Source organism: Corvus cornix, chromosome 1, assembly GCF_000738735.6.
Source record: "Corvus cornix cornix isolate S_Up_H32 chromosome 1, ASM73873v5, whole genome shotgun sequence".
NCBI classification, from domain to species: domain Eukaryota; kingdom Metazoa; phylum Chordata; class Aves; order Passeriformes; family Corvidae; genus Corvus; species Corvus cornix.
The window spans coordinates 103,171,029-103,193,275 of NC_046332.1; the positions used below are offsets into that span (position 1 = coordinate 103,171,029).

Genomic DNA, 22,247 nt, shown 5'->3' on the forward strand with positions numbered 1-22,247 from the left:
AAGAAGGGCAAAATGAAATATCTTAAGTTATTCTTACTGGAAATGTGTAAGGCATCATCTTAAAATACTTTTGTTTTCCTTCTTTCTTCATTATAAAAAAAAGAAATTATTTGAGATGTAAAACACTTTGGTTTGGTATTCTAATCTGCAACTGCATCATGCCTCTAGTTCAGTGGTGAACAGTTTAAAACATATTGGAATAACATACATGGATAGATGACCTTTTGTAACCAGGCAGGGGTTCTGCAGCTGTTCTCTCTTTCCTGCCACACAGCTGTAAACGAAGCTAATTTATGCAGCTTCAGCCACTTCCATGTGCAGCAGTGGCCAGACAGTCCTATTCCTCTGCATAATGCAACCAGAGACAGCCAGGTGGGGGAAAAGGTGCTTGTTACTCACAAACTTTCTCAATTAATGACACAGAGCTTTTGTTGAGTAAGTTTTAAACAAAGTCACTCATGTTTCTCAGTAGTTTGTGATGTCCGGGGTTGGGCAGCCATCGACATTTGCCTTGGCATGCCATTCCCTGTTTGTCTCAGGCGTTTAACTTTTCAGGCAGAGGCTGGCTCTGTGTTTGGTCAGTGCCCAGTAGAGTCATTTGCCTTAGGCAATTCCACTTTGTTACAAATTTTGATGTCCATGTTCCCCTAACAAGGCAAGTAGTAAATACTAAGTTTGGCATAACTATTCACCTGTAATCCCTCCAGATTATTGTTAGTAGATACTACTGGGTGCTTCCTGGGTTATGTATTTAAACAAGAAATGAAATAGTTATCCCGAGGTGCAAATACCCACCTTCTTCCGCTCCAGCCTTTCTTGCTCAATTTGCTGCATGATTTGTTCCCTTTCAAGACGAAGTTGTTCAGCTGCCTCACGGGCTTTGATTTCTGCTTCTTCCCTCTAATTAAAATGTGTAAAATATCTTAGGGTCATTATTTATCTCAGGCAGACTACCAAATATTAAGAAGTATTTTTTTACATGTATCAAAATTTCACATTTCTGTTTGAGGTGATACCTGTTTCTCAAGTTTGGCTTGGAGCTCTTTTTCTTGCTTTTCCTTTAGCATTTTTTCTTCCTCAGCTCTTCTCCTGGCTTCCTCTTCTGCCTTTTTTCTAGCTGCCTCTTCTTCACGTTTTCTTTCCTCCTCCTTCTTACGAGCTGCTTCTTCCAGACGAAGTCTTTCTTCTTCTGCCTTTCTTTTCTGTTCTTCTCTTTCAAGCCTGCAAAAAATACAACAGAAGGTTTAAAAGGCTTCATTGAGAACATGCTCAATATTCAGGTTGCTATCAAGCTTTTACTCCAATCTTATTTTTAATGCCTAAAATATTGCATAGAAGTTATTATTTCCATTGAAAAAACATGTGTGATTAAAGAAAAGACTTCTGGTTCTAATTTCAATTAGAGTGTCAATAACAAAATTAAGTTTCAAGAATAAAGACATCCCTCTTCCCCTGTACTTGACACCCAGAATGAATACTGGTATCTATAAATAAGCAAATTCTTCTATCCTTTGCTTCATCTGAAGATAAACAAATGGGATGAGTAGCAGCAAAGTCCACAAAACACAGTGGAACACTGGAAGGAGTGTTGTTCCCTGGCCTGTGTTGTTCCCTGGCCCACTGAGGGACATCATGCTCCTTAAGAGTTGTTCTGCAAATGATCGTTCTTACCATTCTATCAGGGCCAAAATGGCAGGAGCTGGTCATTCCACTCCCACCCCACCGTGTTTTTAACAAGAAACCCCAAACTTGAATCTAGACATGCAGAATTAGTGATTTACTACTATGGGTTTGAAGGAAGTGCATGATTTACTGACACTTGCAACCAGCATCCCATGCAGAGAACCACCTAAAAGCCTGTTGCCAGAATATAACCAGAACTTCACTGCTCAGACACAGCAACCTTCATTCTGCCACACTCAAAGACCTCAATGCCTGCAGCAGAGTTGGGCATGAAGATGAACTTCAGGTTAACTATGAATGATTCAAGCCTTGCCATTTAATGCATATCCTGCTGCTGCAAGACTGTTCCTGCTACATGATCTAGCTCAATTTAAAGGCACCTCAAATATTTTTTTACCATGTAAAATACTTCAGGTATGTCCAGACTGAAGTGTGCAGTACACTTCAGCATGGACATGCCCAAAGTATTTGGAAAAGTAATAGTTTATTCAGGGTTCTTGAAGAGGCCAAATTATTATTTTCTAACTTCACTAGTCATACAGACTGCAAAAGACACTAATGAAACATGAGTCTGAAATTGAAGAAATTAACAAATACATGTAAACTCCCACTTGATTCTAAAATTTCCACAGTTCCAGGCATCTTCAGTGATACAGGTTAAATTACTAGGTAATAACTTTCACAAAGCAATAGAGATACCTTTCCCGTTCTTCTCTTTCCTGTCTCTCCCTTTCCTCTTGCTCTTTTTGCAGGCGGGCCTGTCGTCTTTTTTCAGCTAGAATTTTTGCAGCTTCTTCTGCATCACTTGTTCCTGCTGTGATCTTCCCTATGAGAAGATAACCAAGGGTGGAAAGTCAGGCAGGGAACAAAGAGTGTGTCCAGAAATTCCAGGTTTGTACAGAGGCTGAAATGGGCCTGGTTCAGAGTGGTAAGACACCTTTTTAAGAGCACACTTCAGCATTTTCAACAGAGGGAAGATGAAATAGATAAGGGCATCCCTGGATGTCAGCATTTTCACATCCTCATTAACAGTGAGGTACATTAGTGAAAACTACGTATTTACAGGTTCCAGTATGTATCTTTACACATTCTCATAGGCCTATGACTGAGCAGCTTCATGAAAAGAACCGCTCATCACTGTTGAAAAGTCTCAGGGTCCCAGGATATCTTGCAATAACATCTTGCAGTAAGGCTCACCTTCACTGGTCTCAGCCTTTCCAGCAGAAGGCACGTGCTTCTCAGGAGCCACCTGGCCCGCGTCATCAGCGCGTGCTCCTGGGGACTTCAGGTGACTGACATTTTCTTTCTCCTTGTCTGCTTTCTTTTTAGGTGTTTCCTGGCTGAGATTGGAAGTGGCACGATGCTTCACAGGAGAAGCTGGATATTGTTTGGCATTTTTAGGAGACTGAGGATAAGTCTTTGCAACTGTCCTGATGAGGGAAAACAAAAATCAAAACAGGCCAGATGTTACACAGCTTGGAATCAAACTCCATCTTCACACTTCTCATGCTTTCTTGTCTCTGGCTACAGAGGAGTATCAGCTGTTTTGCACAACACTGAAAAGAACCACCTGGATGCAATCAGAACTTGAAATGCATGGAAATTACATGGAAGTGCACATGATTACAGAAAATTCTCATTAAAATAAACCAGTAACACTGTCTAAGGTCTAGGTGAGAGATAGGAAATTGTGGACTACCTAAACCAATGATTTTAGTAATTACCATTTCAAAAGAATTCTGCGAACATTACTGTTCCTACACTCCTTCTCAACATGTAAACCAAAGCTATGGCTGCTTTCTGTCTGTAGAAATTATAATGAGCTACAGTGTGCTGCTTTCATCTGAACACCACCTTGCCAACCATGGTCTTTTTCTCATAGTATCTGATTTTCCAAAAAAGCATCAAATACCACTATGTACAAAGGTAAGGCTGGGTACCACAGAAAGAGACAGAACTAATCAAACCATTATATCATCAGCAACACTGTTTGAGGTAGTGCTTTTCTCAGCACCAACACAACAGACTCCAAACTCAGCCCCTGTAGACTTTCACAAGCTGCACTTGTGGTGATGGTGATGCACAGCAGCAACGCAGCCCACTGCTCATCTGGCTGTTGCACACTTCAGGTGAAATGATAAACCTGAAGTCAGTTCTGGGAAAGTGGAAGGGTAAAGATACCTGATATTCACTAAAAATAGTTGCACATAAAGAGAACAGATACCAGGAAACATAAAACTACACACAAACACCATTCATTATTTATGTAACACCAGTAGCTAGCACTTGTAACGTTAAGAAAGGCTGGGATGTGTGACTAAGTACTAAAAGAATCAAGAGATTACAATCTTAAAATAATGATTTATGTGAGTCTCATTAGAATAAATTATCTTACATTAAAGTGAACATTATACATGTATTTCTAACCTTCTTCCTGGAGATGCAATTATGATATAAATGTACTATCCCATATCACTTTTTTCATCTACACAATATAGAGTTTCATACACTATAACATGTTTTCTGGACTATACACTCATTCTGGCAGACCACAAGCATGAAAAACATGAACAACAGCTGAAAATTAATGGACTGGAGTGGCAAGTTTTGTATAGATCTAGCTATAGTATTGTGTGGTCGGAGACTATTATAACCAGAACAGCATTTGCATTACAGAGCAGACAATAAAAATAAGATGTCTTTCAACTCCTCCCCAAACTCATGAATTCTGTAGAAGAAAGGGTTCTTTTCTACCATAGGAGACTGCATTTGAAAGAGGTTGAGACATCAGAATGCAAGGAGCTCACTCAGAGCTGCCTGGTTTGTGGGGAGGAAAACACCGCAGAGTATTGCACCATCCCTACTTTCTTACTCCCACAGAAGAGCCACTACAGACTCCAAAAGCCCTTGGGCTGCAGGAAGAGTAGCACCCAACTAAATTGGAAGTTCATCTCAGGTACCCCCTGCCCGCAGGCCCAGGAGCTCCCTGTCAGCTCAGGTCCTTGCCCTTGGTCCTTGCCTGAGCTCAGCTCTAGGTAAGCCAGTTCTTCTTAGCTTCCTAACCTGCTGATCCTGACATGATGTCCTGGCTTGTCCTTGGACTTGCCTCAGTCAGGCCTTTGTTGGCGGTCACTGGGCTCTTGGTTGACGCTGGTCACCATCACCAGACCTACCCTGGTCACTTCTTTCGTCTGCTATGGGATGGGGTGCTGTGGGCAAGGTCCCTGTCCTCATTTGTCCTGCTGCTACCCACGCATCCTGCTGTTCTGTGACAGAAACAGGCTTTGGAAGATGTGAACAGGCAAGTCTGTTTCTAGTTCTTGGAAAAAACAGCAAAGGGAGAAGCCAATGAAATTGGCTGGTGTTGACCAAATCTGGTTTTAGCATTGTCTTTAGATTCCTCTTTAGGATATAGATGGATTTCCAGGTCCTTCTGAAGGCAAAGGCAGATTTCAAGGCCATCTCACACACGTGGTACATCTCACACATGCCTCATCATTGCAGTCATTTCCAACTGCACTTCATAAAAATATAATTGGTAAATAAAAAGAAAACATTTTCCTCCTGTTTTTCTGCAGCACAGAGGGTGCTTCTTGCTAATTAGACACTTCTTCAAAGCGGAGTCCCTTCTTGCTGCCTTTGGTTTACATTTACAACTTTACCACACGTTCCTCGCAATGCTTTTGATTTAACTTGTTGTGACAGAAGGAGCAAAACAGGCTAATAACTAAGGCTGAGTCATTCTCAGTATTAATACAGAAGTAATTGTTCCCTAATAAAGACAAGACAATTAAAGAGGTTGGTAGGAAGGAGTCTAGTCATGACAGTCACATATCTTGCACTGCATAGGCATTAGAGCAGACTGGCTGTACAACTTAGCTGGTGGATTAGAAACGTGCTGAATGTGTTATTTAGGTACTGCATCTTTGAACTTTTAGACCTACAGTATTTTTTTTTTTTATGGCTCTTGGACCAGAAGAACAAGAAAATAGTAGAGTTTGCTTCATATAAAGTAGCTAAAAGTGAGAAGAATAGAAAACACTGATTACTGCAAGGATGAGAATAGTGCAGTGTGTGGAGTGCAAAGCTGAGAAAGTCCATCAGGAATATTTTTTCAGAATTTTTATATCATTTACTGGATACCAGTAGAAAGTATTAAATCAACATTGGTTTCCCCCTTGTATTTAAAACATATTCTCAACTTAGCACCTTTAACATTTCTTGACACAGGGAAAGAACACTCCTTCTAAATAATACTTAAGTTATGCTGCTTTACATCAGAAAGGGCCAAACTTGATTATGAAGACAGAAAAATGGAATTATTAAGAAAAAAATTTATAATCACTTGTATAGGAGCCTGTTTAGGTTTAAACCGTGATAAGAAAGTGGGAAACACAGAATTATACCTGATAAGGATTAGAGAGTTAAGATGACAAATCACTAAAATCCAAGAAGTGGTAGCATGCCAGTTGTCAGACAGCTCACTCATTCTCAGTAACTGGATTTTACAGGGGAATACAGAAGTACCAGAAGCACCTTCCTCCCTCCAAGAATACATTAATTTTCTCACCTAACTGCCCTGAGCTCACATAGGGGCAGCAGCATGTAAGAAGTTGCCTCCTACATGCACGTCTAGAACATCTATCAGGTGTGAGGATTCACTGGCTCTTAATTACAATGGCTCCTATTTAATTATGAAAGGGATAGTCCATTCTGCAGAACAATGTCCCAGGAAGAGCATATGAGGGGTTCTGAGCTTACTTTTGCTAAGCAGAGAAAATAAAAGTACATGCAGCACACAAATCAGAGGTCACATCCAGCTCTGGCCATAAACAGCAGGGCAGAGAACAGCACGCTCTCCTGAAAAGCCACCTACATGACAGGTCACTGGTTATGGCTGTCCATGAGAAGGACTGTAAATCAGAAATCTGCAGCAATGCCAGAGTGGCAGTATTTTTCCCGTTTCTCCCCATTAATTCAACAAAAACTCTGCTGAAACCACACCAAGGATCTGCATGTTCTCAAGCCTGCTTTCTGACATTGCTCTGATCACAAGCTAATTCTGGGTTCTGACATTTTCGCTCTATCTGCAACACTTTGTCAAAAGCAGTTTTCTTTCACTCTTAGTTTTGATCTTTTGTAGCCAAAGACAGATTCATTTCTCTTTTACATTTCTTAAAAGAGAATAAACTCAGCATAGGTCTGTAGAATAGTTTTGAATAGCTGCGTTATTACAGGTGTTTCAAGATCTTGAAATGGCCCATTATCTAGGTAACTGCTGAAAAATCCCTCAAAATACTCTTGATTCAACATTCTACCCATTGTTTTTATCTTTCCAAGTCAAAACAATAACCAAGAGTAGTAAATGTAGCACATATGAAATAAAATCTGAAACAGGCCACTGCAGGACATAGAAGCTACTTCTGTGGGGAATTCACCACATGCAAACACCTTTCCAATAACTCATTTTTAAACACTTTACAAGTTTGGGGAGCTTTTTTTGTACTACTCTATGTTCATATTCTGTCAGTATTCTGCAATTTGACTGAGCATGCATATTTCTGATGTCAAAAGTGTCAGGGGGCTGTCACCTAAAAGATCCACCAAGTGAGGGGTTCAGTTAGTAAAAGCATGAGCAAAGGACAATGACCAGCCTGGGATCTGGAAAGGAAACATGAACCACCACCCATCAGCACCACTACAAACACTTTTCCCTTTCCCCTTTCTCCTTCTCTCATGAGGTAATGCTTTGGCAAAAGCATGTGACACAGAGGCTTGTCAGAGCCTTCGATTTTTATTCATTGGCTTATGCTATGGTTCATCTGAAGACACCTAAAACTAAATCCTACTTCCTTGATTCAGTCAGGTGCCACTGATTTATTTAGGGACTATTTACCCAAAGACATGTGAAGGACACAGGCTTTATTGCCTTCTTGATCTATAAGAAAGCACACTTACCTATTCTCTGAGGGATACTGCAAGAATAAACTGATTAATGTATAGATCTTTGAAGATAAAGCATAAAACAAAAAATTACCCAAAGCCCTCATCCTGTTATTATTGATCTTGTGAAAGAGCTGAAGAAAAAGAGCACTTTACACCATCAGTATCCAATAGCAATTGAAATAAATTAAAGACAATTTCTCAATTATTCCAACTCTCTAATCCATTAACTTTCATCTTTGTCAGCTGATCCACATTACGATTCAAAATAATCGTTTTGGATTCCTTTCTGTGACGTTTTGTGATGTATTTACTTTTCCAAGTTACTTCAAGTTTTGAATTCCTTTCCCGCTTTTAATTGTTGTTCAACATATTTTTTTTCCCTTTTCTCCTTTTTACATCCATATCTGTTGACTCATTTTCTCTCAGATGCTATGTTTTTGGGCTGACCTTTTTTGCTTTCTCAGCAAAATTTGCACATTCAAAACATTAGTATTTTATTTATGTCATTACTGCAGCTCTCTTCTGCCATTAATCACTGTGTCTCTTTAGGCTGAAGTTTTATTGTCTTGTTTGATCCTGTGTCAGTTACTTTACCATGATAAAAAGAGCTTTTTATTTAATAAATAATGAAAGAACATATTAAGGAGACAAGTTACTGCCACTCCGAAACAAAGATGACAACTGTGAAGAACTAATAACTAGAACAATACCAAGAAAACTTGAATGCCAAGTCACATATTCTTAGAAAAGAAATGCATACAGCTAATTGGCATCTAAATCACTGGCCGTACTTGATTCTTTCCTCAACAGCTTTAGAGGTTAAGGTGCTATACAGGATCACTAACTACTACTGCTGTACAATATGTATTCTTATTTCTTCCAGGGTATTTTTTTCAGTCATATAATGTGCTAGAAGGAGAAAGATTAAACTTGTAAAAGATCATTAGGTTTGCAAGGAGAACGAGTATTTGTATACATATTTAGTCAGATAAAAATTATACATAAATGTCAGATGATCTTGCTGGTCAGTGGATTTAAATAAAGGCAGTAAGACTTTTGGAACCTTCCTTTAGATTGTATAGCTTTATCTCTTAATTTAAAATTAACAGTGGAATTTGAGTTGTATGAAAAAATGCATATATTATATTATCACTATTATTACCTATATATAATAATACAATATGGTGACTAGGGCATCTTTTTATTTTAGAATTATGAGGGGAAGTTTTTAAAGTGCTGAAGCAGAACTCTCTGCAATCAGTAATAAACATGGATTTAAACTTTATTTACTGTATCTCTCATAAGGTCAAGGAGGGTGTTCTAATCAGGCCACATTAAGATTAAATGCTCAGTAATACATTTCTAGCCATGGTCAGAATCAGATTCCCTTGAGAAGGCGAAGGAGGAAGAAAAAAAGAGATCACTACTATGGCTCACAATCACAGAGAAACCCACCAGCAGGCTTCTTAATTCCTCCACACAGCATCTGTTTCTTCCTCTAAAGAGTATTCCTTACAGGCATGAAAACATTTTACTGTACAAAGGTTATCATAATTTGCACCTCTGGGAAAAAAAGTTCTCCATCATTTCCTAATATTTTATGGAAATTAGTGCAACAAATTAAGACTGGGCATACATTTTTCATGAAGCACTAAAGAGTTGTCTCCCAAGAACTTTTTCTTTCAACCACTATGATGCTCTACAGTAAACTTCACCTGCCCAGCAAGAAGCACTTGACTCCCAGTTATTCATTTCCCACCAATCATTTTGCTTAACTGTGTCTCTTGGTTTGTCTCTTATACTGGCTGAACAAACTGAAAAATGCATTCTGAGCAGGGAGTATCAGTACTTACAGAATAATGTACAGTTTTAGAGCTCAAACTTTTTATTTACTTTACATTGCAGAGTGCCACTAGACAATGATCTGCTCAAAACTGTAATAAGAAAGCTGATTGTCATTAACATTGCATTTCATTCAATTTTTGCACAAAATGGATGTAGTTCATACCACAGACTCTGATGACATTAAATATGTAAATACTGGAAGTTTGAGAATTTGTAGCCTTACAATATGAACCAAGAACTGCAGTGTCCCAGTTACATGCAAGGGGATGTCTAAACCAGAAAGAATGCTGAGAGTCAGATGGTTTCCTTATGTTGTCTAACATCAGATTCACACACAAAATCATCCCCCACTAAAGGGCTATGCTCTCAGAGTTGAAACAGAAAAGGAACACCAGCTGGTTTTTCAGGCAGAAGAAATTTGTCAGAAAGGGGATCATCAAGCCTGGTTCAAAATACGGCCAGCTTCAGATTAAAAAAGATAAATAAATAAGACAATTTTCAAGACACAAGTGGGACCCACAAACAGGGTCCCAAAAAAACCCCAAACCAATCAACCAGCCAAAAAAATCAGGCAATTACTGTAGACCAGGACTACTTTAGCAAACTCCTACATTAGAGCCAGACTTAATACTCTGTTCTAAGAAACCTGTAAACCCATTTGCTTAGACTTGAGTTGCAAGCTGTGGTACACATAACACAGTTTTCAGCAAAAGACAATCAAGAAAAGCAAGTCAGTTGCCAGTAAGCCCAGATATGCTATAGGTCCATAGCTCTGCATTTAAAAAAAAAAAAAAAAAGAACAAAAAGCAACAAAACCACAGCAAACAAAACCTTTGCAAATGAGCAAAGGTTAAAACCAATGGTTTGGATGACACATAGGTAAGTGTATTTATGGGACCAGATGGTCATGCCAACAATAGGAAATGCATATATTAAATGCTGGAATTTCTAGTTAGTATTCATGATGAGTGCATTTCTTCACATTAGGCAGTTTCTTCAAAGTCAAACAAAAAAACCATATTTAAAAATACATGTGAAATAAAATTTCACATGAATTATGAAATGCACTATAGTCTCAAGACTGAGGAAAGGTAGAGGGAAGTGTCTCTAGTGGGCACTAACACAATACTACAGATATCAGATTTGTTATCTACACCTCTCTCTCCTCTCACCCATATGTGTGTATGTATAAGTAAAATTAACTAGATTTTATACAACACTTCAAAGGAAGTTCCTCAAGAATCTATGCCTTATTTACAGGTAATGAGAGGTTCACAGGTATTAGCTCACTAATGAGAAATGCATACTTAGGTGTTGCAGGTGATGCAGATCTTCTGGACATGGAAGCAGGAGAATCAGACCTTCTTAGAGGAGATCCCATACCAGATGATGAACCAGGTGTTGCAGGTCGCTTCTCCTTCTTTATCTTCTCCGTCTAGAAGCACAGTTCGTTTTAATTTTCATAGTTAGGATCAATAAATCAAAAATGCATTCGATTGTTTTATTAGCAAGATGGCATATAAAGAGATTTGTGTGACATACTTGCAAAATCTTCTTAAACAGCCGCCCACAACTGAGGTGCCATTAATAGTTCTTTATTTTACACAGACATAGCACACACCCACTCCTGTCTTGCACGGACAGAGCATGCCAAATTGCAGATAAATAATACCACATCAGAGCCTGTACAAGAGGCCTCTTGGGAGGAGTGGTGACACTGGGTGGAATCTTCAAAATCATCCATATGCCCCTGCTTAGACATGATCAGCAGTGCAATGAGGCACCTCACAGAAATGTTGCTGCATGCAACACTGAATCACACCTAAGACTGACATTACAGGAATCTTTCCTCCCAGCTTTGGTTCTCTCATTTGCAGCTAATTTAGATGGCATGAATTCCCCTATCATTAAGTATTACAAGATACAGGACTTTATGTGAATTTTACAGCCCTAACATAGATTTTTTTAGAGCATGCTTTAAACTGTGTAGACTCAGTGAAGGTGAGTGATTTGCCTTCTTTTTTGGAAACTACGGTGGATCGATAATGCATCTTTTAAGCAAACAGCATTAAAAATGTCCACAAAGAGAGTTAAAGCAATTGATGTAAAACAGAGGCATTATCAATACACTTAGAGAGTTTCTGAAATATATGAAGCTTGCTCATTAACTAGCAAGAGTGGACAGTCATACTCAGGGGGGAATTCTATTTGTCATCCTCATTCCCAGAAGTTACAAGCAAGTCCAAAACCATACACTTCAATGCCTCGGTTCTCTGAAAATAAGGGTGTTAGTGTTCCAGTACCAGCACTCAACACTGATTCCCAGGAGGAAGAAGATACTGAAATGCTCCTTAACAGGAGCACAAAGGCAACAGGTGTTGGCATGGCTTACTTCCCTACTGCTGTTTCTTATAGCAGGGAAAGCACTTCATTTGTATTCATGCAAAGGGAAAGATAACAAGCAGAAGCTGCATCAGTTTACCCAGCAGTGAAATCAAAACTATTACAAACTCACCTGAGTAACTTCAGCTGCAGGTGCCCCTTTCATGGCATTGGCAGCGGAGGGTGAAGTTGCCTTCTTCCTGTCGGTGCTTCGGGTGGGGGAAGGCTTGTAGGGAGATTTAAGAGGACTAGCTGGTGCTATACGAGGACAGATATGGAATACTAAAGAGTTATAGTACAATAGCAAGAGCAAAAGGGAGCACAGATAGAAGAAGTAAAGGAGGGGAGAAAACAGCACACTTTTATGTTACAATGTTCAAAGGTAGTTTCAAAGTGTTTTTTAGTGTTTCAAAATATCACATATAACGCATTCGAGATAATCCTATGTTTATTAAAAATGTCTCTACTGCAACACTTTACAAGATTTTAAAAAAATTATCTCTAAAATATTTCTCTCTTACTCATATACCTTTTGAATCACCTGACTAATACTGTGACTTTTTTCTTCTAAGAAGTCCAGCTGCCTTTGCATATGATAAAAAAGTAAGCAGATAATTCTAGCTGGGTGACTTTCGAAAACATACTGCAAAACAGGAAAGTTGACAGAAGCATAGGGAGTTTTGTTTTGTCTTTTTTAAAGCCTAACATGCAAAGGCTCTGAAATACCTTAATTACTTTCCCAAATAATACTTAATTAAAAAAACTAACAAAAAAATCCTCCAAACCTAAACTAAATGCTGCTGTAGGTATTTCAGTTATTGTTACTTGAGGGAGACATCAATTTGAGTGTGACATATACATTACAGCTTACAGGGCAAGTCTTTTTTTTTTATTTGCAATATGAACAGGATTTTTTTTAAATGGGATATTTTACTCTTGATTTTGCTCATATTGCCTTCTAAGATGAAACTTTCACATACATATAGAACAATCAACAGAGTATATGTTTTATCAATAAGACAGACACTAATTACAATCAAGTGATAGTGTTTCCTATCTTAGTCAACTAAAGCCAAGAAGGATATTGACTTTGAAAAAGTAGTAATTATGCACTAATGTAAAGAAAGTCACATTCCCAAATTTTTCTTGGAGGCAGCCCTAACAAGTTTTTTCTGAAGCCTTTTTGTATGCTTTAAAGTTTAGCTGGACCTTTGTATTCTTTGACCCACTTTCCAGCCAGTTGGCATAAGGTCACTGAATATTAAGAAAAATGTTTAGAAACTTAAAAGCTGACTAAGGGAAATATTTTTACTTCAACTGTTAAAAGAATTAATCATGTGTCCAGTAACAACTGTTTGCCTGACTACCTTGACTTGGAGTGACATTAATAATGTGTTGCTGTAGAGTCTGAATTTGAGGCTCCTCATTTCTAAGCTTATAGAAAATGCAGTACCAGAGCAATTTTGACCCCAGCATCATGACAGGAGGCACAATATGAGCTCTTGGAAAGGAAGAATCCTCTTCCCTGTTCAGGAAGCTACTTCTATGGTGAGAAGTACATAACAAATGGGAGATCTCCCTCAACTATTTTGCTGGCAATTACTGACAAAATGTCAATGGCCACTCTGAGATTGTTGTTTGCAATCTGTGCTACTGCCTGATTGCCTTGTGAGGAAATGACAAGAAGATGCTTGTTCAAAATGCTGTTCCCAAATTAGCTGCCCTGTTTCAGCTTAGTGAAAAAGCAGTTTGCAGAACAAATTGTAGCCCTGTCAGACATGCCAGTGTGTTAAAGATCCTGTGATAAGGAGAGATAAACCTGAGAGTTTACAAACAAAATAAATGAGCAAGGACAAAAGTCATCCTTACTAATTTCTTTGATATCAAATACAAGACAGAAAACATCATCCATAGGTGGCCTCAGCAATTCAGCTCAAAATCTAAGTAGAATGTACTGATCTAATTTTGACTTGGGTTTTGCTCACTCTTGGCAGCAGTTGGTCCCTGAGCAGTAAGCAAACTGGGAACTTTCTCAAGTACTATATGACAACATTTCTGCTTCCAGTAGAGGCTGCTTTTAATGCAGAAACAAGGCAAGCAATTTTAGAGGCATTCAATATCAATGTCCCTATGCACTGAACAGAGAAGTAACGCACAAGCAATTCATTTTTAAATAGCTTTGTACTAAAAGCACAGATGCAGAACCTAAGCCAATTTTAACCAAGATGTGTGAAAACACTCATCATAAAGATGATCAGTCTTTTATCATCTAAACAGTTTAATCCTGAAAAAGTGTTTCCTTTTGCAGACAGGCATTTGGGTGTGTGCTTTGCAGTGCTTTTTTGTTTGTTTGTTCTATTTAAAGTAAAAAGGGCTGTTAAACTTTTGTCTTGTTTCAGCCAATGCTATGACCAGGTATGCCTCTATAAGCAGAAACTACTCAAAGTCAGGCACTTCCAGGACTGGAAACATTATTTTTGTAGATGTTTGCAATATAATGGTTTTATTAGACTACCCTTTACACACAGGAATGGTAACTATCACCCCTTAAAGATCAATAATTTCTGGAACTGACACCCTCCTATCAATATTGTTCTTTCATATGTGTATGTACACCTATATATATATATATATAGATATAAAAATACACACAGTCACACACAGGCAGAAAGATATTTAACAGCTAGGAACTGGAACCCTGGTAAAAATAATTAAGGCTCAATGGTGCACTGGGATTTTTGTTCTACGTACTATTTTGGGTATGACAGGGCTGACATTAATAAATCAATCAAAGCCTCCAAGAGTTGTCACATCCTTGTCTAAAAACATGTTTGTTAAACAAATATATTCATTTTTTTATAGTCTCCAGTTTTAATGTTTTTATTTTTTTTTTCTAAAACAGATATTCAGAACAGCGAAGACAAGAAAATGTCCTTTTCAAGGATTTTAAATAGACTGCTGTCTGAAACAACTTAGTTCATCATTGATTTTGTACTATCCTGTAAATTGTCATTTGTTTCATAGTACTCCATTTCTTTCAGCAGCTACACAAATGCAGCTAAAACATATCTCAATGGTTTCAAAGTGAGGAAGTCACATTTTTACCTGGAGTATTGTACTGCTCAGAAAGCATTAATGTACTTCTGCTTCTGGCTAAAGATGACTGTGTGGGAGTCAGCAGTCGAGAAACAATAAAGTTTTCCATTGGACTAAGATGCATGCGGTGAGCTGAAGGATGGGAGCAAATAAAATAAAATTTAAAATGCAAAGAAATAAAACAATGTTACATTAAAATAACTGAAATGAAATGATGAAATGATTAAATGAAATGACAAAAAAAACTTGAAGCTTTTGGTATTTAAAATATTTGAAGATAATTATCATTTCCTCTGGAAAAAACCTTCTAATTTCTCTATTAAGTTCCCCACCTGTACAATACATACAGTAAGGTTAAGATCGTGTTGTATTTTGGTTTTACTCAGAGGCATGTTCCATTCTGCAAAATGGTTACTTTCATGACTCAGCACGAAAAAGGTTTGTCTTCTTCCCCAGTAGGAAAGGTAAAACACTTGGAAGAACAGCGCAGCTGCTCACTAATGTGCCACCCATACAGGGGTTGCATTTAAAATCTGCCGTCTCACCATGTTACGTAAGTCTTATTTATACAATATGCCTGCATTACTTCCTACTCCATAAATACAAGTGTCAACTATATAAGACATATTTATAGATGGTCCTATTACATGTATATATAGCCATCTGTCATAATACCCTCAAAGCTACTGATGAGCTTTCCTTAAGCAATTCAAAAATTTTTATTCATAATAAATTTACTTTCTCTTTTTCATTCTAGAAACAAGCCTTCATAGTAATTTATTTCAGTAAATATATATTTTTTTCCCATTAGACTTTAAAAAAAAAGGGGTAGAAGCAAAAAAAGCAGACACAAAATAAACCTAAAAAAATCCAAAGAGTTCACAGTGAGATAAAACCTTCAGTCCTCTTTGTAGTGTTTAGCAACCACTAATCCTACAAAATGATCATCTTTTGCAGAGTCTCTTGAGGATCAGAGTTTCATAAGAAATTAAAGGGCTCCACAACTCTGGTCACCAGACTGGAGTCTCCCAGGTGGCTCATCAGACGTACTCCTGCCTACGGTACATCCCATATCTACTGTCAAGCCACACCTCTGGTTTGCTTGTATTTCCTTATTTTGCTAGAAGGTCACAAGCAGTACAGATATAGGAAATTGCTGCAGTCGCAGCCTGTACTTACAGCCCTGTTTGCTGGAGTATCAAAAGTTGAAAAAGAATCAGTAAAAATCCCCCAGCATTTGTTGCTGGACTATGATTTCCAGCTCAGCAGGACAGCCTTGGGACAGGCTGCAGAACCAGGTTATTATATAATACAGAACCTTGCAGATGTTTGAGTTCCTTTGAATAACAGACATAAGCAAACCACAAAGCTACATGGACCAGAAAGAAGTGCTTTAAGCAGAAGGAGAGTTTATGCTGGCAGGAGACCAGCACATTCACTTGCCTCTGTCGGGGGAATGTGTTATGGCCGCTGTGGAGGACGAGAGGCGTTTACTGATTGGCGACTCCATTTGCTTTGGCAGATTCATTGTAGAAGCTGAAAGTTTGTCACACGCTGCAGAGAAATGCATTGAAGATATTTGTATTCACACCACAGTGTTGATAAACTCCAAAAATTAACCTTGCATTTGTACTTGTGGCCCTTGCCACTGATCATAGCACTGAATTAGGCATGAGGTGAGCTCTTTCTGAGCACTGAGGACCAGCACCCTATGACACATGCTTTGGCATGCAACTTTTCTGCTTGTGAATTTAAAATTCCAGTTTTCTAACAGCCTGTTTTTTATACTGACACTGGCAAATAATTATATATCAGGTCTGAATGAGTGAAGCTATTCTGATACGAGATACTTAATACCAGCACAAGCATAAAGTTACCCAAACAGAACGAACTGCACACATGACAACTCTGAACTCATCTTCATTCCCCCTCCCCTCTATCTTCAGTCTGGAAGAGCTGGGGATCACATCAGATATCACTCCAATAAGAAAATGAAATAACCAAAAGTTGTGCATCTGTATGAAACCCCACTCTTTTAATGACTGAGCTGGCATCAGCCATTTGTCTTTATCTTTTTGTGCTGGAGAAGAATTTAAAAAAAAAAAAATCAAAAAGACAACTCAGTTTTTTTGGTACATTTTTCTTCTGAAATACTATTTGACAAAGTCTGCTTGAGCAAAATATCCATTTCCTACTTTGGCATTTATTCAACTAAGTGAAAGAGAAATGCTACTCAAGTTATTACTACAGAGTACTAGTACATAATGATCACTGTATGATATTCAGAAGCTAAAAGCAGAGATGCTTTGTCCCCTATATTTGAATCTTATTTCTTTCAAAAGCAAAAATATTTTCAGCTAGAGACATGTATGTGGCCCTAATTCTGCACCTTCTAAGTTACTGCATTCCCTATTTTGTCCATCAAAATAGGGAATGCAGTAACTGTCTTAGTGGGGTTTCCAAGATTTTCCTCCATCTACTACAGTAAGCAATGCAATTCACTACATTTGCTTTTTTATAAAAGCACATATAATGCTGGTATGCTGCAAAACATTAGTTGCACGGACAAATACCTTTGGACATGAACAACAATCAGTAAAAAAAATTGAATCTGTTTGCACAGAAGTAATAGTTCTGTGAAATCATAAGCAGAACAACATTTACTGTGAATTCTGCAGGAGTAATACCAAGCCTAACTCCTCCTTTGGGGGACAGAAGGAACCTATTTCTCAAAAGCACAGGCTGTGTTTTCTTTTCAAAATGCCAAGTACATTTGCAATCAAGATTAGAAATCCTATATGCAATCCATTTGTAATTTTGGAGGACTTATCTACTTCAGAGTCCTTCTATGGGAATAATAATTAAAAAAAAAAACAAAACCTACAAATAAAACCCCACCAAAAAAAAGATAACTGAATATAAAACATGATTGCTTAAATAAAGTCAACCGCTTGAGTTTGTTACAGATACCAGCTTGGCCAAAATTCATTTCAGGAGGCTGAAAACATAACATGGCTGTTTATACCAAATTTACTTGTTCTTAAAATACTGCAGAAGGCCCTTGAAATGGAAAAAGAGGGCTGTTTTGATGAAATGTGGTCTTCGTCACATTTTCTTACTGTGCAACTGAAATTTTTCTCAACAGCACCGCCATTAGAACTGTGCACACCCATTAGAACTGTCAAATATATGTGTAATTATAGACACACACAGAGGGCACCCACAGAATTAACAGTGATGAGAATCTGAGTGGTAGAAGTCTACAGTTACTGAGAAAATTATGAAATGCCTCTATTGTGCTGGAATGTGAGGCATGCACTGCTCCACCATGGCAAAATTAAAAGGAAATTAAAAAGATACTGGTCTACATCACTAAGGGTAATGCCGTAGAGTACCAGACTGAAATGATAAGAAAACAGTGGTTAGGAAGAACAAGATCAGTGGATGGATTACAGTGATTAAAACAGTTATAAACGAGACACGATGGTACTGTGATTCTCTGAAATACCATTGAAGGAATCAGCAGGAGCAGTAGAGGTCACAGGGTCTGGAGGAAGGGTGTTGGCAGCTAAACCTAGAACAGGGGGTGGGGTATTTTCTGATTCACCTACACAGCAGAGAAATCAGAGCAAAAAGAGGTGAAAGAAATTACTGAATAAGTTGGGGGAGCTGGAATTAAGCATAAACTGCATCACAAAGAAAACCTGTTTCTTTCTCAAAGTATAAGATACTTCTTTTACTATTATATATATTTGATTTCCTGGCTTTTTTAAATGACATATCATGAAAACTATGATATGAAACAGAGTTTGCCTTTTTAAAGTTAAGTATACTTACACACTGTTTAAAAAGAGAGTAACTGTTATACTTCATCAACACACAAACATGGATATTTTTCCCTATAACATCAGTTTATTCAAACATGACAAATTTAAATAAATTGTATGATTTAAAAGAGAAAACATGCATCTTTCTGAAATACAAAAGCAGCACATTACTGATTATGTAATAAGAAGAATTTCCTCTGAAGCCAAAGCAAAAATAGCAGTAACAGAATGTATGTGGGGAAAAAACCCAAACTATTTTAAACTGCACATGCTGCATAGTCATCTAGAAATTCCCATCAGGTTTTTAGAAGTACCAAACAAAAACAGATCATCTTTTGCAAGCCTTAGACAGCACTCAGTCCTTTGGTGAATATTAAATTTGCTAAATTTAATGCTAAATTTTATTTGTGTGCATGGGAAGACAATGTGGAAGAAGCTAAAAAGGGAGACAGTGCATCAATTTTAGTTTTAGCATTGAGCATCCTCCAAACAGATTCTGGTTACTCTATTAAAATGATCTGCATTCCTAAAGTTAGGAGGAACCTTTCTCCACAGAAGGTATTAGGGAGAGGAAGCCTGGCAAGCAATTACAAAGCACATATTCACGCCTCAAGGCAGTAGCCCCTCCAGTACCACCCTAACTATAAACCCATCATACTTACTATCTCCACAATCTCATGCATTTTGCACTTGCAGATCTGCAATGCAGGCAGCCTATTTCACTTACCATCTCTGCCTCCTGAGCCTGCAGCCAGTGCTCCTCCCCACGACCATCGCTTCTGCTTCTGTTCCAGCTGCTGGCTGCGTTCGAGGGACCGGCGCATCATGGCTTCTAAACGTTCCTGGTAATATTGGTACAAACCCAGACACAAATCTCCATCAGTTCTTTGGGGGCTTCCTTCCCCCACCTTCCAAAACCATGCTAAAAATACACAGTCCCCCTGTTGCTCCACACAAGATGATTACAGGAGCTTGCTCGCAATAAAAGAAAAAGAACTGAATAAAGAAGGTATCAGCATGCTACCTACCTTCAGATATGCGTATCCTTTGTCTGCAAGCCACTGAGGTCACTACAGAGGCCTAAGTAAATAACACAGGTTGCATCACTGCCTAGCATCTGCTCCTGCTGGTGAGGCTGCTGCTGTGCCCTGGACTTAATTTGTATAAGAATAATGCTCGACAAGCATTAACTCCTTCTTGTCTATGCAGACATCAGGATTTTTTCCCATCCCTTTCTGAGCACAGTTAAATTGCTGCAATGCCAGTGGCTCCACCTAGTCACTCGGATAAATGATCACTTCAAACCCAAAGTAGGTTACTTTGCAGGATGCCCGACTTATTTTTACAAAAACTCCCTCTTTTCTTCTATTATGTTCCTTGAGTCTAGGCATTTAATATCTTCTGATTTCTTTTTCTTCTCTGTGTATTTTTTTTAGTGCATGCCTAGATCATACTGCTCCAAGATTTACCTTTTTTCCCCCCTGCCAGCCCCATGTTCTTCTCCATGAGTTAGGATTTTCACAGGGGAAAGAATAAAATTAATTTTTTCCCTCCCCAAATCTTGCTCTACCTTTAACTTACAGCTAAGTATGGTCACTTTATTCCCTCTCCATCACCTCTTGACTCTCAAAGACCTCCACCGAGTTTCATTCCCACCTCCTCCCTCTGCTAGTTTCTCAGTGATTTATTGTTGTGGCAATGATCCCTGCACCTTTTCTTTTCCTCCTTTCAAGCAGATAAAATGTGGTTCTTCCCCACCCACAGCTCCATCATCTAACAGCCTCTTCCTTTCCTCCTCCCAGTACCTCATTCGCATCTGGCAACCTTCTCACCCTCACATTTCAGCAGCTCAACCCCTACTGTGAACGATAAGTCCGCTCTTGCTGCCTCCAGCTCCTGCCTCAGTGAGTTTCAGCCCTCTGATCCTATTAGTATTTTTGGTGCTATTCCTTATTACCTTTGCTGTGTCCTTCTGGTCTCCTACTCTTATTCACTTCAAACTGGATCCTGCAGGCTTCTGTGATTACATCACACCCATTCTGATTTTTATCAATCCCCTGCTCTATCTTCCAATATCTTTTGGCAGCTCAGATAAATTGTGTGGAAAAACGTTCATATATCTCTTGGCCAGATTACTTTCTTTCACTGATTAACACCTTTGGTCTGGCTTTCCTGTTGCCCTTTCCTGAGATATTTTACAAAAAAATTTCAGTCTTTGTTCAAGTATGTCTCCTTCAGGCTCTGCACTGGTGTCAAGCCAGTTGTCTCTGATGGAGCTCCTTCAGCACATCACATGCTAACATCAGGCACCTCCAGTAATCTCCATACTTTACATATTCCACACATACATGCACCTATAAACTTTGTCTTACCTTCCTGGGGTTCTGACCTTGGTCACTGACTTTCTATATTGCCAGATTCTCTCATCATCTTCTGGTTATCTACAATATACTTTAGCCTCTCCCATATCTTTAAAGAATCTCTTCTACTACTATGGCTTGCAGTAATTTATTTCTGAACTAATTTTTTCCACCTCATCCAAGCCTGCTACCAGTTATCCATCAATATCAACAGCAAGACACTCTTTTAATCTTTAAGTTCTCTTCTAATTTTATTATAAATCACTTGTGCTATAAAATATTCTCTTACCCTCTACATAAAGAGTGAAAAAAGGAAAGTCTTGCATCCTCTAAAATTCCTATCTCTCCTATTCCTGTTACCTTTTGGCCAGGTGACCCACCCTGCTGTTACAATTTCTGCTGCTGTCTCCAGGAAGACGATGTTTCAGTCCTGTTGTAAGCCCACGGTCTATCAGTTAACATCATTCAAAGACCACTGAGAGCAGGCAGCTGCTTCCCTGCCCTCCCCCCCACCCTTCTTCCCCCCTCTGTCTACTCAGTGCCATCAGTGTCCAGGCAGGCATGAAAGTGAGAGCTCTGCCTCCTTCCTTCTCCCTACAGAGCAAATGCAGGCAGCATCACACAGCTCAAGTGCAGCCTCTTCTGCAACAGCACAGAAAACCCCCACAGCCCTGAACACCCCACTGGCTTCTTGCAAACACCCTGCAAGTGAAAAGGAGACAATCTTCAACTCTCTGGAATCCAAAGTCACTCCTCTCTGCTTTAGTTTGCTACAGTCTTTCTTTCGCCTCTTACTACTCAATGATGCAATTTTCACATTTAAAGTCGGCGTGTGCTGCCTTTGCATAACAAGGTTTGTGCTTTTTTACTTTTAGCTTCCCACCTCTAACTTAATTCTGTTTGAGTCCTTTCTCTGTACTTAGTCTTTGCAAACCTCACATATTTCATCACCATTTCTTCTCTGCAGTCTGCTTCTTTCCACCACTTTCTTCTACTATGCATCTTTACCCCAATCTATCTTTCTACCCACACTCTTTACCAAGGAAAAAAAATCACCTTCCCATTTCTTTTTAATTAAAACATACTCTTACACAGAACTTTTTTTTCC

At 38.6% G+C, this 22,247-nt stretch overlaps 1 protein-coding gene across 5 annotated transcripts in view; it reads right to left on the reverse strand.

The window, feature by feature from the left end:
• The window catches only part of MAP7D2 (MAP7 domain containing 2), an 82,245-nt gene that overhangs the window by 6,135 nt on the left and 53,863 nt on the right, over positions 1 to 22,247 (reverse strand). For 3 of the 5 annotated variants that reach the window (XM_039551307.1, XM_019282968.1, XM_019282971.1), the window contains exons 4-13: positions 19,507 to 19,621; positions 18,461 to 18,559; positions 16,396 to 16,506; positions 14,962 to 15,084; positions 11,990 to 12,138; positions 10,782 to 10,909; positions 2,881 to 3,113; positions 2,383 to 2,509; positions 1,017 to 1,221; positions 796 to 900 (exon numbers count right to left, since the gene is read on the reverse strand). In XM_039551307.1, coding sequence (XP_039407241.1) covers positions 796 to 900; positions 1,017 to 1,221; positions 2,383 to 2,509; positions 2,881 to 3,113; positions 10,782 to 10,909; positions 11,990 to 12,138; positions 14,962 to 15,084; positions 16,396 to 16,506; positions 18,461 to 18,559; positions 19,507 to 19,621 — 1,395 coding nt within the window. Of the gene's footprint in view, positions 1 to 795; positions 901 to 1,016; positions 1,222 to 2,382; positions 2,510 to 2,880; positions 3,114 to 10,781; positions 10,910 to 11,989; positions 12,139 to 14,961; positions 15,085 to 16,395; positions 16,507 to 18,460; positions 18,560 to 19,506; positions 19,622 to 19,807; positions 20,046 to 22,247 lie in introns of those variants that run through there. The other 2 variants (XM_019282972.2, XM_019282966.1) reach the window with 2 other exon arrangements.